This window comes from Borostomias antarcticus, assembly GCF_949987555.1.
Source record: "Borostomias antarcticus genome assembly, chromosome: 5".
Lineage (NCBI taxonomy): Eukaryota > Metazoa > Chordata > Actinopteri > Stomiiformes > Stomiidae > Borostomias > Borostomias antarcticus.
The window spans coordinates 12,553,206-12,571,220 of record NC_140238.1 but is presented as its reverse complement, the minus strand read 5'-3'; the positions used below and the strand labels follow the sequence as shown (position 1 = coordinate 12,571,220).

At 41.6% G+C, this 18,015-nt stretch overlaps 1 protein-coding gene across 1 annotated transcript in view; it reads left to right on the top strand.

Moving 5' to 3' along the window:
• gabra2a (gamma-aminobutyric acid type A receptor subunit alpha2a) overlaps positions 1-18,015 on the top strand; it is a gene marked incomplete at its 3' end in the record, with an annotated part of 57,088 nt that overhangs the window by 26,010 nt on the left and 13,063 nt on the right. Inside the window, exon 8 of the mRNA XM_084438914.1 lies at positions 4,195-4,461. Coding sequence (XP_084295040.1) covers positions 4,195-4,461 — 267 coding nt within the window. The remainder of the gene's footprint in view (positions 1-4,194; positions 4,462-18,015) is intronic.

The window sequence follows — 18,015 nt, the reverse complement described above, 5'->3', positions numbered from 1 at the left end:
TTCAAAACGAGATCTATTGACTGCATGACCTGTTAGTCTCCAGACTCCGGAGTAGGCTATACCCCTTGACCGCTGCGCTCACGGAGTGGTGGTGCACGGCCCTCTGTCTCCAAACTCATCGATTATGTTGAATCGCTGCGCTACGCATGCAGTCTGCCACATATTAGTAGGATCAGTAGGCTAGCCTATATGTAGGCTACATCCCCAGCCCCTTTCTGCAAAATGTATTGTGTTGCCTTTGTATGTGAAATGAGCTATAATGATTTAATTGATCTGACCAATCAGTTATTGCAGTGGTATTCCGCTCGATTCCTTACATCACCACAACTGACAGATGTTGAACCCAGAACAGTAACGTTTCAGTGTTCAACTGGCTTTGTTGGACACCTACTAAGATAAATAACGTTAGACTGGTGAACAATGCGGATGTTATGTCGGTTTCACAGCGCAAATGATCTGTCTTCTGGCAAGACCCACAATTGCAATTATTTGACTAAATAGGTACTGTTCGTAGCTGGCTGAAAGCTATATCGTTAGTCTAATAGCCCAAGCCTCCAAGCTTGCGTGGCCGGCTGCAGGGTGCTTTTTCCTCTGTGTCGTGGGGGAGACGTGTCGTCGTTATACTTTTATCGTACTTTTCCCAAATAGGCCTAATGCAAATTTGAGGATACGGCCTGTTAGGTAGCGTGTATCTTTATAATGTTTGGGGGTTAATATAATATTAAGGACTTTGTAAATGCCCCTGGTTAGCAGCTAGAAAAATGGCTATTGATCTGGCTGTTGTGCGATCTAGCTCTTGTTGTCTAGCTCGGAGCGGTGGTAGCTATGGTAACGGGGCACACGTCTGTCAATCATAATGATTCCAGTTGGTCATTTGCTCAGAGAACTGTCAATCAGTTGTAATGAATCACGCGCAGTTTTGAGTGAGTGAACTTTTTGAGTGGCAGATTCAGACCTATAAAAACATATTTTAAAATAATTTTTATGGATGAATTCTGAAATAGTTAAACACATTTGTTTTGTTGTTGCCTAAAGATATCTGGAAAGTGTTATATTGAATTACCATGTTAATCCTTTAATCATAATGTAACTTAAGGTGACATTAATTACTATGTAAAAAGTGATGTCCTCATTTTGTAGGCCAATATTAGCATCTCCAACTTCTGTGGATCTAAAGATAGAAAGTCTGTGGCGAATTATTATTATTTTATTTTTTTTATCGAAAGGCGTAACTAATGGTAACTGTGGGTTACATCCTTTGTATTGTATTATGAAAAAATACAGATTTGTGATTTTTTTTCACAATTATCTTTTTGTAATGCTATGTCTATCATTTATTTTTAATAAGCAATTTACTAACAGCCAACTAGCGGCTAATGAGCCATCAGTCGCACTTTTGCTACATCACTCACAGAGCTGGCCATAGCGGAGCTGAATAAAAGTGGATGGATGGTGATTTTAGCTAGTTAGCTACTGGAGCTAGCTAAATGATGGAGATAGTGCAAGGGCCCATTATTACTCTATGTAAGCTTTGCTAGCACGAGATACGCTGCCGCGAGTTATACCTAAGGCTACGCGAGGTGATGTTGTTGTGTCCTTGCGTGTCATGGATAAAATTGAAACTTTACGCAAGCATAGTAAGTAAGTAAGTAAGTAAACCTTTATATAGCGCTCTTCACAGCAAGAGTGCACAGAGTGCTTCACAGTAGAGAAGTAAAAATACAAATTACACATACAAAATACAGATATAAAATACAAATACACATATAAAAAACAGGCAGCTCCTACTACGACATAAAAACCACAACAAGAAAAGAAAAACAGTAGTTGAGCTACAAATGGCCAAAAGCCTACCTGAAAAGGTGAGTCTTCAACTGTCTCCTAAAAGAGTTCTCAGATGTCGAGGCTCTCAAGTCCTGTGGGAGTGCATTCCAGAGCCTAGAGGCCTCCACCCCAAAGGCTCGGGCACCCTTAGTCTTTAGCTTGAGCCCGCGTTCACAGCCACATCAGCGGAGCTTGTGATAACGTGAATTTTCAGAATTCAAAAGATGGTAAAAAGATGTTGGTAATTGTAAGAGCAATATTACAGTATAGGGCAGAACATCCATCTGGATAAATCCTATGTTAACACAGACCTTGGTAGAGGCATGTAAAATCATATCTCCTTATTTGGGCACAGTTTGGACTACAGCATGACTCATGTCAGAATTTAGTACTCCATTGTAATTATTTACTCTCAAGGGGTACAGTATGTGAATTTGGTATAAGGACAACTTAATGTTGTGTTAGAAAAACTACTGTAAATCATAGTATTATGTAATGTGTGTTCCGATGTCACTACACTACACTACAATGTTGGTACAGGTATTACAATGTAGTAATGTCAACTGAAGGTAAACTACAAATAATAGCTCAAACTATTCCTTAAACTATAATACACAAGAGAGGTAGTGCTACGGTTGTGCTGCAGTATGGGTATGGTGCAAGGCATTTGTACTACCTAAAAACTGTCTTATTAAAGGTAAAGGGATGAAAGAAAACTAGATAAAACGAAAAAGACGATAGGGAGCTGTGTGGAAGTGCTTCAAAAGCATAGGACACGGGTACACATAACTTGATCTTTTTGAGAGGAAGAGTGATGATAATTATAATGATAATTATAAAGGTGCTCCTTTTATGTCTGTGCCTGACTTTTTGAACACATCTTGAATTCTGACACATCTGTCATCAGAGCACATGTACTTCACACACATCTGCACCCACCTCTTTTACTCAGGCAGAAAATTGCTTGCAGAGAATTGAAATCAGACGCAAACAGAACCTGCTTCTTATTACAAAGCATCTCAGAATAAAACCCCCCTACAGTTATATAATCTAAGCTTACAGTTTATGCTGAGATCAATTATCTGATTAATTTAGTTCAAGCTAGTTATTCAAACCTGCTTACTAGAATAGACCTTTCCAACCTGTCAACCACGCAGAGAATAACCAAAACGGTTGCCTGACTTCTTAAGACCATGCCTCTGATGTCCCACAATCAAAGCTTGTCCCGTTATGTGTTCATAATTTACACATTACTTTGAAGAAAATGGCTTAAAACATACAGAAAACCAGCCTGCAGGCTGCTGCACCATAATGTCATAAGAAAACATCTGTACGATACTCCACACCTCCCTCCATACATCAGTTTACAGCAGCGCAGTTTACTCACCCTGCTTTACATGTGCAGTCAGACTCCACAACTTTGTCCTGATGAATTTCAATCTGGAGTTTGTGAGGTGTTTGTGCCTTCCGCATAGATCGCCAACACCTACTGTAGCATCAACTCATATGTTGTCACCTGCTCCGTCCTAAATCCAAATCTCATGGACATATCCTTGTGTCACGTAGTTCAGGCCTTTCTGTAGAACTCTCTTAGACAACGTAGTGGCATTTGACAAACAACATACAGCAATATTGTCAGGAGTCCTTGAGAGAATCATCAGGCATGTGCTGTTCAGTGGACATTTTATTAACTTGCTCCAAAGCTTGTGGGGCATAGCAACAGTAACTACGAAAGGTCTATACCCCTCTGTTAAACACATTCTTAATTTCTGTTTCTGCCATCTATGACCCATTAAAAGTTATGATGGTATTATTTATGCTAATTGGAACTGAGATTTATTGATTTACAAGAAGTACAAGTATGCGGCTGGTAGGTAGCGTAGTGGTTAGAGCATTGGACTAGTAGGCCGAAAGGTTGCTGGTTCAGGTCCCAAGCCAATTGAAAAGGTGGGAACTTTCATGGTGTCTGGTACAGTAGCTCCTGTAAATAACAGCCTACCATTGTGCCCTTACAGTATATCCACAGTACAGTATACAGAACACCCAGGGGTGCTGCTCATGCTGGCTGACCCTGTGCTTGCCTTGACTGTGTATGACGTGACGCATCACTGAGAGAGAAGAGCAGGAAACAAATGTTTTCATAATGAAATACAAGTTGTAGGCAACATTTTGTTAAAATTTACAAGCACTCAGTTTACACGTCTGGATCATAGATTATAATGCTTTACACATACACAGCCGAACAGGAAGCCCTTGTGAATTGTTTATTTAATTATTTTTGCTTGAGTGTTAAAAGACTGACGTCTATTTAAATATAAAGAAATATCTTGAATCATTTAATGATTATCATTGTGTTTTACTTAACTGCAGAAAAAAGAGGAATCCATCATGAAGAAGAACAATGCTTATGCTATCGCTGTGGCAAACTATGCACCCAACTTCACCAAGGACACAGTGCTGCCCACCATAGCGAAGAGTGCCACCACTGACCACAACAAGGCCAAATCAGTGGCCAAACCTGAGCAGAACAAGAAGACCTTTAACAGCGTGAGCAAAATCGATCGCATGTCACGGATCATGTTTCCCGTGCTCTTTGGCAGCTTCAATCTGGTCTATTGGGCCACATACGTCAACAGAGTAGCAGTCCAAATGAAAACATAAAAGAACACAAATCTTTGGGACTTTAAACACAACCTATCCAGGACGGATCTACTGTATCTGTACTCGTTACTTTCGGGAGTTTGGCCACTTGCAACAACGGATTGGAGTCAATGTGATTGTTTTCTTTTGCAGTGTATTAATTGCAATCAGGTAATTGTAGTGTACAGGTAATCAGGTAATTTTAGTGTAATTTGGTTAAGAGTTTTTACTGAAAATGTTTAGAATGTAGCACCAAAATAATCACAACAGTAGAGGACTTGTTTCTACATTAATCTTTTTCCTGATCACTATACAAAGTAGCAAGGTCACCAGGCTCAGTTCTGTCACTTTTCATGCTTCTGGCAAGATATATATTTTAGATCCCTTTGTGTAGTGTTGAAGTACAGTATGATTCATAACAAACACAAGTATATTCTCTAACTGTTTTTTTTTTGTTTTTGTTTTTTAAATCAAAGTCATATTCACAAGGAATCTTACAAGGAGTCCTTCTAACTAGCGCTAACAATTCCTAGTTAGGAATTTCCCCTAAAAATCAATTCACAAAACTGCTCAGACCAACTCTTTCTAAGGAATGAGGAGAAAACCTTAGCTAAGAGAAAAGGCAGGGTTGACTTTGTTGCTAGGTATGACAGTGTGCTTCATGAACATGCTTGCTAATAAAGCATTATGGAACGAGAAGCAGTGGGATGTCATGGATATCGCCACGGCTAGCGGGAGTGGTTAGGCATGACGCACAGCGGAGTGCCGTTACACCCCGCTAGCCGTGGCGATATCCGTGACATCCCACGGCTTCGAGTTCCATATTGCTTTTATACAACAGTTGCCACATTTATCTGACAATATTTCAAAAAGAAAGGTAATACGAACTTTAAAATGTATTTTTAATGGAACTATTTGTTGATCATTTGCAGATACTTCCGCTGAAAAAGGGAACGTTGCCAGGCAACGACAATGCTACAGCACATCTTTGTAAAAATTGATCTGGACACTGCCACAGCTACTAATAAGAGGTGGATTGATATTAAAAGATGTGCGAACATTCCATTTTAGCGTGGGGATATCGTGGTTATTGCCACGGCTGGAATGCAAACTGACCAATAGAGACAATGGACCGGATCTATACCGTTGTATAACTATGACTAAACACTTGCTGACACTGATTGGTACAGTAGATGTGGGACTAGTGTCGATGAATCCATCACGTAGAGAAAAAGGCTACAGTAGGTTATTTGATTTGATTTGAAACCTTTATTTATTTAGGGAAGATGTTTGAGAGCAAGCTCTCTTTTCCAACATCGCCCTGATTACATACAAAATAACATACAGTACAAAATACAAAAATAGAATATAGTACAAAACATACAATACAGTATACAAAGTAGAAAATAAGTAATGAAAATAAATAACAGAAATGGCATCCGATAGGAGAGTGGCAGACACACCTATAGGAAGCATGTGCAGTCTCTATGTAACATACTGTAGGAGAGAACCCTAAAGAGAGTGGATAGTAACGTATTGATTAAGCCTGTGAGATCTAGAGAACACCATGCATTTAGTTTTATCTGAATTTAACATGAGCTTATGGTTGATAAGAGCTAATTGGAGTGAGTTAAAGGCTGATTGCAAGTTGCTAGCGGCCGCTTTAAGGGCCGAGCCCATACAGTATAGAATTGTATCATCTGCATAATAGTGTACATTACAAAGGGGAATGGGAGGAAGCAGATTATTAATGTAAAGTGTGAAGAGAAGTGGACCCAGATTAGATCATTGCAGGACACCCATGCTATGTTATAGCCTTTAAGCTACTCTAACTATTGTGGGAAGTAGAAATGTACTGGAATGGACTTAAATATAGTCTTGTTACAATTATAGTGTATAATGTATTTCTCCTTATTATTTATTAACACAATTGTGCAATAGCCTACTTTTTTACCATTATTATTATATAGCTAAAATTAAGTATCTTTCCATAGCATGCTCGATTGAGTTAATCATGTGGAAATTAAATGAACCACCGAACTATTTGGGCACTGGAGAGGGCATCGTTTGGGTTATGATTCAGCTATATGATAGCTGAATCACAGCTGTGATAGGCCCAAATCCTCACCACTGTACTACTATTCCCTGTGGCTAAATAACTGCCATTTTCATCTCAGGTGGGATTGCTTCAGGTTGTTGGAAATTTAAGTACATCCCTCCAACTCCACAATAAACAATATAACCTCCCGATAGTGACGGTACCTCCTTACCAACGTGTTATTATTTGCTTGCAAAGCATTTTGCCAATTGCAGCAATGTGGACTATGTGCAGCAGCCATTCCCTTTGCTTTATGAATTATTATAGCCTCTCTGAAAGTCCTTTCCACCACTTGTCCTGGGTTTAGGAGCTATCGCAACTTAAAAACGCTTTGTGAATTATTTTGAATGAATGTATGAATGAATGAATGAAAGTTTATTTCGAACATAATAAAAACAGATTAAAACAAACAAAAAACAATAACAGTGTTCGAAAAGTGAATTTTGTGAATTATTTTGAGACCAACCTTTTAAATAAGAAGTGATACGGACACTTTTCTTAGGATTTACTGTACTCTTAATATGGGCCATTTAGGCTTATGATGTTTTGTGAACATCGCCCCAGGTTTGTACTGTAGCCACATATCGTAAATACTGTAAATTTTTTGCCAACCCTTCTGTGTAGTTATCGTAAATGAAATGCATGTGTTTAGAACATACAGAAGAATTATGTTGCAACATTTTTTTTCAGTGTAACAGTGACACAACAAACACACACACACTCATTTGACTTCGTCTCCATCAGTTCAGGAATATATGGAGATTTGCTTTTCATACTTTATCTTGTTGGTTGAATTTCACATCTGTCACTCAACATGGACACAGACACTGTGACACAAGTTAGTGATTGGGACATGATATTAGTATATTGAGTGTCTGCAGGAATGCCAATATGTGCTGTAAGGAATAAAATGTTTATGTCTACTTATTTATATTTATTCAGCTAAGTATGTTTTCCTGTTGTTCATTTTTACACAGAAGAAAACCATTTTCTTGTACTGTACAATTTATATTCTTCCCAATAATTATTACAATTTAGCATCTTACTGAAAATAAGTCTGTTTGTATTTCTCTGTTTTAATGATTTGGATAACTTGTGGACTATTCACTTCTTTGTCTATCATCATATTGTGAGATGTTTGTATTGTTCATATTGTATTTCTAACCGTTAGTATATTTTAAGCAGAGGTTAATGCATTTGTGCTCTTTGTAAATTTGTAGTGTATTGGGATTTGTTTTAGTGTGTTGTACACAAATTTCATTTATTAAAACGTGTACACTCAACTGCAATCTGAAATAGTTTTATCCGGATGAGGACCAATGTCAATTTGGAGTTCATATGTCAGTTTCTCTCATGCTTTTTTATAGCTATATTGTTGTCAAAATCACAGGAGAGTTCTACTCTATTTTGAAATAAAATTGAGCACAGTATTGGATTCGTTGTTTGATTCAATCTTTCTTTTGATAAAAAAAAAAGTGCTATATAATAGCAACTCTAGCCTGTTTCACCGTGAGTTGAAGTAGCAGAGTCAAAAATTGCATTCAGTAGTTTTATATTCTATCATCTGATTGAACTTTACAAACAGCTAAACCCCAACCACCTGTGTACCTTTAGAAATGCCATATCACACACACGCACAGACACACAAACAACCTGACGATGTCAAGGATACAGCGGAAAAAATCTGAAAACTCGTAATATCAACACTAGTAGAGATATACAGTAGAAGCTTAATATCTTTACCCAACCACTAAATAGGGCTGTGCAATAAAATCGATACAGCTGAATATCAATCAATAAATAAATGCAATACTGTAGCGATTTTCCAGCCCCTCATATCAATATTTTTAGCACAAGGAAACTATACAGAACAAGACGAATAGTGAATCAATAACTCACTCGAGGGTGTGGTATATCGTCAATATACCAGGGGTTTGCTGCGGTCGTCTCCTTCAAAAATAGAAAGAATAAGAAACAAAAATAGAATACAGCAAACAAACAAACAAATAAGGGAAATGAGCAGCAACAAACAACAACGCTTCTATGATATAGAGTTAATTAAAAAATAGCAACATTGTTTTGATAGGTGTTCAGATGCCATCAACCTGAAATGGTCCAATGGTACCAAGGACTCCAGCTTGTCCTGAAGGACATTCAATGAGGATGGTGCCCGAACACTAAAAGCTGTTCCCCCTTGAACAGTAAGCGTAGGGGTGACATCTAATAAACAGTTAAATATCTAATAAATATATCATTCATATTAAAAACCCTATTCAAATATGTATTTATACTGCAACTACAGTATTAATGAGACATAATGTGTGCTGCAGGATTATGTACCATGCTCTCTTGTGCAAAATAACCTTTATAGCAGAGGATCCCGCCCACAACATACTTGCCCGATGAAGCGATAGCAACACATCTGAAAAGACTCAAGGAAATATTTTAGTCTTATTTCCCTGCTACAAACAAAGACTGCGATTGGATCTGTGATCCTTTCTAACATACACACACACACACACACACACACACACACACACACACACACACACACAAGCCTCACCTCAAGCCTCACCTCAAGCAGCCATCAGCACTCCTGGCCACAACATATGAGAGTCAGCAGGACATCTAGTGCACTCTTCTAAACAGTGGAAATCCTAACACTGCTAAAATCCCAAACACTGCAGATACTCCAACACTTTTAATGCCTATGTTGCTGAAACGTCCACAATCTATATAAAAGTGAGCCTACGCACTCTGAAAACAGCAAGCTGCTCACAGTTCATCAGCAGATTTACCTCTCTCTGTGAGGCCATTGATACACAAACAGCCTATTAGTTGCTGACAGTGTTGGTATGCTTTTGAATAACTTAATCTGCCCACTCTATTAGAGAACCCCCAATAACCTTGTAAGATCTTAAATGCTCCTGGAACATTCTTGTTGTAGAATTCAAGCACAGACTAAAATGTATCCGATCTATAATCACCACTTTATTATGAAGCTCCTCTATAGGATAGAGGCCCCACACAGCTATAGATTTTGTGAGGCCCCATTGGACGGGGGGTGGGGGACGGAAGGGGACATGCCCCCTTGGAAGACCATTACATGTTAGCAAATAATGACCCCAAAATGGGTAATTTTCCCTGATTAAAGAAAATATACTTATTAGTGGTCTTGATGACTTGAATAGATGTCTTGATGACATCTACAGTATGGTGAAAAATCACTGATGTACATGGTGAACCAGTCAGGGCCCTCTAGCAGCTGTTGGGGCAGTGGTCTGCATTAGAGAACCCCACTGTTGGTCAGTCCTTCCCTTTTATTAAAGCTATACAATATGTATGATTTTCATCAGATTTTCAACATTTAAATATTTTTATACTGAGTCTGCTATGATCAATCGAGAGGAATCATTGACCCTGTTTAGACTTTGTTTTGAATTCTGTTTGGTCCACATTGAATCGGATCGTCCAAAACACATTATAAGACCAAGTCTGAATGGTTGAATGGGCTGCTCTTTTAGACCACTGCTTCTTCTGTAATTCTTAGATTCTGTGTCAGGGAACTACACCTGGGGCCTCATTTATCAAAGAGCGTGTAAATTCAGGTGTAAAAGAGGGCGTACGACGAAAACGAGGAAAAGGCGAAATGTCGCGTACGACGAGAATATTTACACGGTTTTCGGATCTATCAAACATGGCGTACACGCTGCTGCGCCGATTCCTCAACGAAAAATCCGACGGTGGCGTAGAAGAGAGCGGACGTGCACGCGCCCCGTGTTCCACCCTCGCCACGCCCAAATCCAACCATATATGGTCAAAACCATGAGTGGCCAAACGTGGTTTCCCGGAAGGAACCGACATAATATAGCGTGGAGAAAAAAAGGCAAGACAATTACGTTTATGGAAAAACGCGGAAAGATGAGAAACTTTTCGGAGACGGAGGTGCATGTGCTTGGTGAGGTCCACGCGAGGAAAGAAAATCATCTTCGGAAGGTAAGCTATTTGTACGAGCCTACATTTGTCTGATTGCTCCTACAGTTAAGGTAGCCTACTGTACGTTTCGTGCATCCTGTATTTGGCGTAGGCTACACGGACATGCTGTATTATGTGGCTGTGAGGAAAGCAAACATTCCACACATTCTGTGGTAGGCTATGATTGATTTAGGACCAAAAACAGGGAACGATAACACAGATGATCACTTCATAATGTTATACCACATGAAACATTTTCCCCTCTGGGAAATGAAGACTCATCTAAATCACCCGGTAAATCACACTTAAGCATTTATTTGGCTGCCAACAGAAAAACATATCAATTGAATATGTCTACACAATGAAATGTTTAATGCATAATCAAGTTAACAGACAAACTCAAAGAAAACTAGTGCTGCGAGCAGCAGTGAGCGGGCCCTCGCACCCCACGCGGGTCGGGGTGTGGCGCCGTTAAAGGGTGTGCTATTTCGGTGTCCAGTACTGACAGAAACTTCCTGTCACCAGTAGGTGGCGCTCTAAGCGTGACTCAATACCGACGCATAGATGTGTTCAGGACAGTACTTAGATGAAGCGTGAGAAATGTTGTGTAAATCGGACAAAGTATGTAGGAGTTATGAGGACTTCCTGTAAGCAGTAGGTGGCGCTGTAGGTATGACGCAATACTGACCAACAGATGTGTTCAAGATGCGACCTTCATCAAGCATGAGCAATTTGGAGTAAATCGGATAATGTATGTAGGAGTTATGAGTACTTCCTGTTTCACCAGTAGGTGGCGCTGTAAGTGTAACTCAATACCGATGCATAGATGTGTTCAGAAGGTGACCTTCATGAAGCGTCAGCAATTTGGTGCAAATCGGATGATGTATGCAGGAGTTATGAGGACTTCCTGTTTCACCAATAGGTGGCGCTATAAGTATGACGCAATACTGACACATAGATGTGTTCAGGACAGAACCGTCATGAAGCGTGAGATAAATCGGACAAATCGGATAATGTATGGAGGAGTTATGAGGACTTCCTGTTTCACCAATAGGTGGCGCTATGAGTATGACGCAATACTGACACATAGATGTGTTCAGGACAGAACCGTCATGAAGCGTGAGATATATCGGACAAATCGGATAATGTATGGAGGAGTTATGAGGACTTCCTGTTTGACCAATAGGTGGCGCTATAAGTATGACGCAATACTGACACATAGATGTCTTCAGGACAGAACCGTCATGAAGCGTGAGACATATCGGACAAATCGGATAATGTATGGAGGAGTTATGAGGACGTACTGTTTCACCAATAGGTGGCGCTATAAGTATGACGCAATACTGACACATAGATGTGTTCATGACAGAACCGTCATGAAGCGTGAGATATATGGGACAAATCGGATAATGTATGGAGGAGTTATGAAGACTTCGTGTTTTATGGCGAAATGTCAAACTTTGGCGGGGCGCCACGGCAAGGGTGTTTGGTAAAAACTCAATTTTTTTGATAACTTTTGATCACAAAAGTCTTAAGATGAAGCTGACCGGATATGAAGTTGATCGGATGAAATCTCTAGGAGGAGTTCGTTGAAGTACGAGGCATGGAAATGGTCAAAACAAGGACAAAATGGCACATAAAAAGCAAAATGGCGGACTTCCTGTTGCATGTTGGGTATAGTTTCAAGAGACATTTTAGTGTGGCTCGATGAAATACATATGCCCACCGAATTTCGTTCGCCTACATCCAACTGAAAGGTGGGGCTCGCCATTTTAAACTTTCCAGGGGGCGCTCTTGAGCCGTTTTGCCACGCCCATTTCCGTCACCAATGAAATATCCGATTTTCACCAGGACTGATGTATCTGCAAAGTTTCATCCGTTTTCATCGATGTTTAGGCCGCCAAAAAGGCATTTGTTTGGGGAGAAGAAGAAGGTAGGAGAATAATAATAATAATCCTTCGAGTTTCAATAGGGCCTAGCACCGCCAGTGCTCGGGCCCTAACTAGTGCTGCGAGCAGCAGTGAGCGGGCCCTCGCACCCCATGCGGGTCGGGGTGTGGCACCGTTAAAGGGTGTGCTATTTCGGTGTCCAGTACTGACAGAAACTTCCTGTCACCAGTAGGTGGCGCTCTAAGCGTGACTCAATACCGACGCATAGATGTGTTCAGGACAGTACCTTGATGAAGCGTTAGAAATGTTGTGTAAATCGGACAAAGTATGTAGGAGTTATGAGGACTTCCTGTAAGCAGTAGGTGGCGCAGTAGGTATGACGCAATACTGACCTACAGATGTGTTCAAGATGCGACCTTCATCAAGCATGAGCAATTTGGAGTAAATCGGATAATGTATGTAGGAGTTATGAGTACTTCCTGTTTCACCAGTAGGTGGCCCTGTAAGTGTAACTCAATACCGACGCATAGATGTGTTCAGAAGGTGACCTTCATGAAGCGTCAGCAATTTGGTCCAAAACGGATGATGTATGCAGGAGTTATGAGGACTTCCTGTTTCACCAATAGGTGGCGCTATAAGTATGACGCAATACTGACACATAGATGTGTTCAGGACAGAACCGTCATGAAGCGTGAGATATATCGGACAAATCGGATAATGTATGGAGGAGTTATGAGGACTTCCTGTTTTACCAATAGGTGGCGCTATAAGTATGACGCAATACTGACACATAGATGTGTTCAGGACAGAACCTTCATGAAGCGTGAGATATATCGGACGAATTGGATAATGTATGTAGGAGTTATGAGGACTTCCTGTTTCACCAATAGGTGGCGCTATAAGTATGACGCAATACTGACACATAGATGTGTTCAGGACAGAACCGTCATGAAGCGTGAGATATATCGGACAAATTGGATAATGTATGGAGGAGTTATGAGGACTTCCTGTTACACCAATAGGTGGCGCTATAAGTATGACGCAATACTGACACATAGATGTGTTCAGGACAGAACCCTCATGAAGCGTGAGATATATCGGACGAATTGGATAATGTATGTAGGAGTTATGAGGACTTCCTGTTTCACCAATAGGTGGCGCTATAAGTATGATGCAATACTGACACATAGATGTGTTCAGGACAGAACCGTCATGAAGCGTGAGATATATCGGACGAATCGGATAATGTATGGAGGAGTTATGAGGACTTCCTGTTTCACCAATAGGTGGCGCTATAAGTATGACGCAATACTGACACATAGATGTGTTCAGGACAGAACCGTCATGAAGCGTGAGATATATCGGACAAATTGGATAATGTATGGAGGAGTTATGAGGACGTCCTGTTTCACCAATAGGTGGCGCTATAAGTATGACGCAATACTGACACATAGATGTGTTCAGGACAGAACCGTCATGAAGCGTGAGATATATCGGACGAATTGGATAATGTATGTAGGAGTTATGAGGACTTCCTGTTTCACCAATAGGTGGCGCTATAAGTATGACGCAATACTGACACATAGATGTGTTCAGGACAGAACCTTCATGAAGCGTGAGATATATCGGACGAATTGGATAATGTATGGAGGAGTTATGAGGACTTCCTGTTTCACCAATAGGTGGCGCTATAAGTATGACGCAATACTGACACATAGATGTGTTCAGGACAGAACCGTCATGAAGCGTGAGATATATCGGACAAATTGGATAATGTATGGAGGAGTTATGAGGACTTCCTGTTTCACCAATAGGTGGCGCTATAAGTATGACGCAATACTGACACATAGATGTGTTCAGGACAGAACCGTCATGAAGCGTGAGATATATCGGACAAATTGGATAATGTATGGAGGAGTTATGAGGACTTCGTGTTTTATGGCGAAATGTCAAACTTTGGCAGGGCGCCACGGCAAGGGTGTTTGGTGAAAACTCAATTTTTTTGATAACTTTTGATCACAAAGGTCTTAAGATGAAGCTGACCCGATATGAAGTTGATCGGATGAAATCTGTAGGAGGAGTTCGTCGAAGTACGAGGCATGGAAATGGTCAAAACAAGGACAAAATGGCACATTAAGAGCAAAATGGCGGACTTCCTGTTGCATGTTGGGTATAGCTCCAAGAGACATTTAAGTGTGGCTCGATGAAATACATATGCCCACCGAATTTCGTTAGCCTACATCAAACTGAAAGGTGGGGCTCGCCATTTTAAACTTTCCAGGGGGCGCTCTTGAGCCGTTTTGCCACGCCCATTTCCGTCACCCATGAATTATCAAATTTTTCACCGGGACTGACGTATCTGCAAAGTTTCATCCGTTTTCATCGATGTTCAGGCCGCCTAAAAGGCATTTGTTTGGAGTAAAGGAGAAGGAGAAGAAGGAGAAGAAGGAGAAGAATAAATAATCCTTCGAAATACAATAGGGCCTCGCACCGCCAGTGCTCGGGCCCTAATGACTGAAATTGTTTCTCCAGACTCTGACGTGGGGTGGGACTCAGAGGAGGGGAAGTCTGCAGTGGTCCTTGACCTGACGGTCGTGCCCCCACCGGTTGCAGCCTCCACCTCCAGCGCCACGACTTCCAGTGCCTCCACCTCCAGCGCGCCAGCCTCCACCTCCAGTGCCATCTCCAGCGCCTCCGTCTCCGTCTCCACCGCCCACGCCTCCACCTCCGGCTGCCAGCGTCCCTGCCTCAAGGGTCCCTGAGGGCTGGGCTTCCTCTCAGACGCTGTGCTGGAGGCTCATGACCCTAGAGGCCCAGAGGGACATGGCAGAAGGGATTGGGGCAGTTGAGCAGCAGTTGGTGGAGGTCACCACATTACACCACCAGAGCCAACAGGACATCCTCACTGCACTTCATTCCCACACATGCTGTCACGGACCTCACACAGTCACTCACTACCACACTCACGGACCTCACACATGCACTCACAAACGCACTCACACACCTCACACAGTCACCCACCAACAGACAATAAAATGGTAACAATGTGAACCTTACTTTGTCTTCATAGCTGGCGCATGACCTCAGTGCGGGCCCTTTGGCCCCGCTGGTAACCCTCATGACGGGGAGGGGGCTGAGGGCTTGGGTCCTCATTTTGTGGTGGGGTCTTGACTGGTTCTCATTCTTATCAGCTTTGAATATATATCTTGGCAAACATAACACAGGATGATGTACAAGGAGGGGACAGATACCTAGTGAAAGTACTATTGGTTGCTAGTAAAAAGACAACTAGTGCTGCGAGCAGCAGTGAGCGGGCCCTCGCACCCCACGCGGGTCGGGGTGTGGCGCCGTTAAAGGGTGTGCTATTTCGGTGTCCAGTACTGACAGAAACTTCCTGTCACCAGTAGGTGGCGCTCTAAGCGTGACTCAATACCGACGCATAGATGTGTTCAGGACAGTACCTTGATGAAGCGTGAGAAATGTTGTGTAAATCGGACAAAGTATGTAGGACTTATGAGGACTTCCTGTAAGCAGTAGGTGGCGCTGTAGGTATGACGCAATACTGACCTACAGATGTGTTCAAGATGCGACCTTCATCAAGCATTAGCAATTTGGAGTAAATCGGATAATGTATGTAGGAGTTATGAGTACTTCCTGTTTCACCAGTAGGTGGCGCTGTAAGTGTAACTCAATACCGACGCATAGATGTGTTCAGAAGGTGACCTTCATGAAGCGTCAGCAATTTGGTGCAAATCGGATGATGTATGCAGGAGTTATGAGGACTTCCTGTTTCACCAATAGGTGGCGCTCTAAGTATGACGCAATACTGACACATAGATGTGTTCAGGACAGAACCGTCATGAAGCGTGAGATAAATCGGACAAATCGGATAATGTATGGAGGAGTTTTGAGGACTTCCTGTTTCACCAATAGGTGGCGCTATAAGTATGACGCAATACTGACACATAGATGTGTTCAGGACAGAACCGTCATGAAGCGTGAGATATATCGGACAAATCGGATAATGTATGGAGGAGTTATGAGGACTTCCTGTTTAACCAATAGGTGGCGCTATAATTATGACGCAATACTGACACATAGATGTGTTCAGGACAGAACCTTCATGAAGCGTGAGATATATCGGACGAATTGGATAATGTATGGAGGAGTTATGAGGACTTCCTGTTTCACCAATAGGTGGCGCTATAAGTATGATGCAATACTGACACATAGATGTGTTCAGGACAGAACCGTCATGAAGCGTGAGATATATCGGACAAATTGGATAATGTATGGAGGAGTTATGAGGACTTCCTGTTTCACCAATAGGTGGCGCTATAAGTATGATGCAATACTGACACATAGATGTGTTCAGGACAGAACCTTCATGAAGCGTGAGATATATCGGACGAATTGGATAATGTATGGAGGAGTTGTGAGGACTTCCTGTTTCACCAATAGGTGGCGCTATAAGTATGATGCAATACTGACACATAGATGTGTTCAGGACAGAACCGTCATGAAGCGTGAGATATATCGGACAAATCGGATAATGTATGGAGGAGTTATGAGGACATCGTGTTTTATGGCGAAATGTCAAACTTTGGCGGGGCGCCACGGCAAGGGTGTTTGGTGAAAACTCAATTTTTTTGATAACTTTTGATCACAAAGGTCTTAAGATGAAGCTGACCCGATATGAAGTTGATCGGATGAAATCTGTAGGAGGAGTTCGTCGAAGTACGAGGCATGGAAATGGTCAAAACAAGGACAAAATGGCACATTAAGAGCAAAATGGCGGACTTCCTGTTGCATGTTGGGTATAGCTCCAAGAGACATTTAAGTGTGGCTCGATGAAATACATATGCCCACCGAATTTCGTTAGCCTACATCAAACTGAAAGGTGGGGCTCGCCATTTTAAACTTTCCAGGGGGCGCTCTTGAGCCGTTTTGCCACGCCCATTTCCGTCACCCATGAATTATCAAATTTTTCACCGGGACTGACGTATCTGCAAAGTTTCATCCGTTTTCATCGATGTTCAGGCCGCCTAAAAGGCATTTGTTTGGAGTAAAGGAGAAGAAGAAGGAGAAGGAGAAGAATAATAATAATCCTTCGAGTTTCAATAGGGCCTCGCACCGCCAGTGCTCGGGCCCTAATAATGAGCGCTTGGTATAAGGTGGAACCCCCAACCAAGGAGCAGTGGCTGGGTGTTGTGGAAGAGATTTATGTTAGGGAGAAGTTCACGCATGCATTGAGGATGCAGGAAGGAAAGTTTGAAGGGAGATGGGAAAAATGGATGGATTATAGAAGGAAGTGTGATGATACCACTAATATTGAAATTGTAATATTTGATTAAGAGAAAAAAGCTGCATGGATGGAAGTACCCATAAGCTGTTATTGTAAGTTTTTATGTTTTATTGTATTGTCGTTGTATGGATGGAAAATGCTAATAAAGATTAAAGTAAAGAAGAAAAAGAATATATCTTGGCTATGCACACACCAACAAGCCAGCCGTCACGCGCAGCGCCTGCCTCCATTCTAGCCCCTACCCTGCTGTGCGCCAGGATGGATGAGTCATGCGTGGAGCCAGG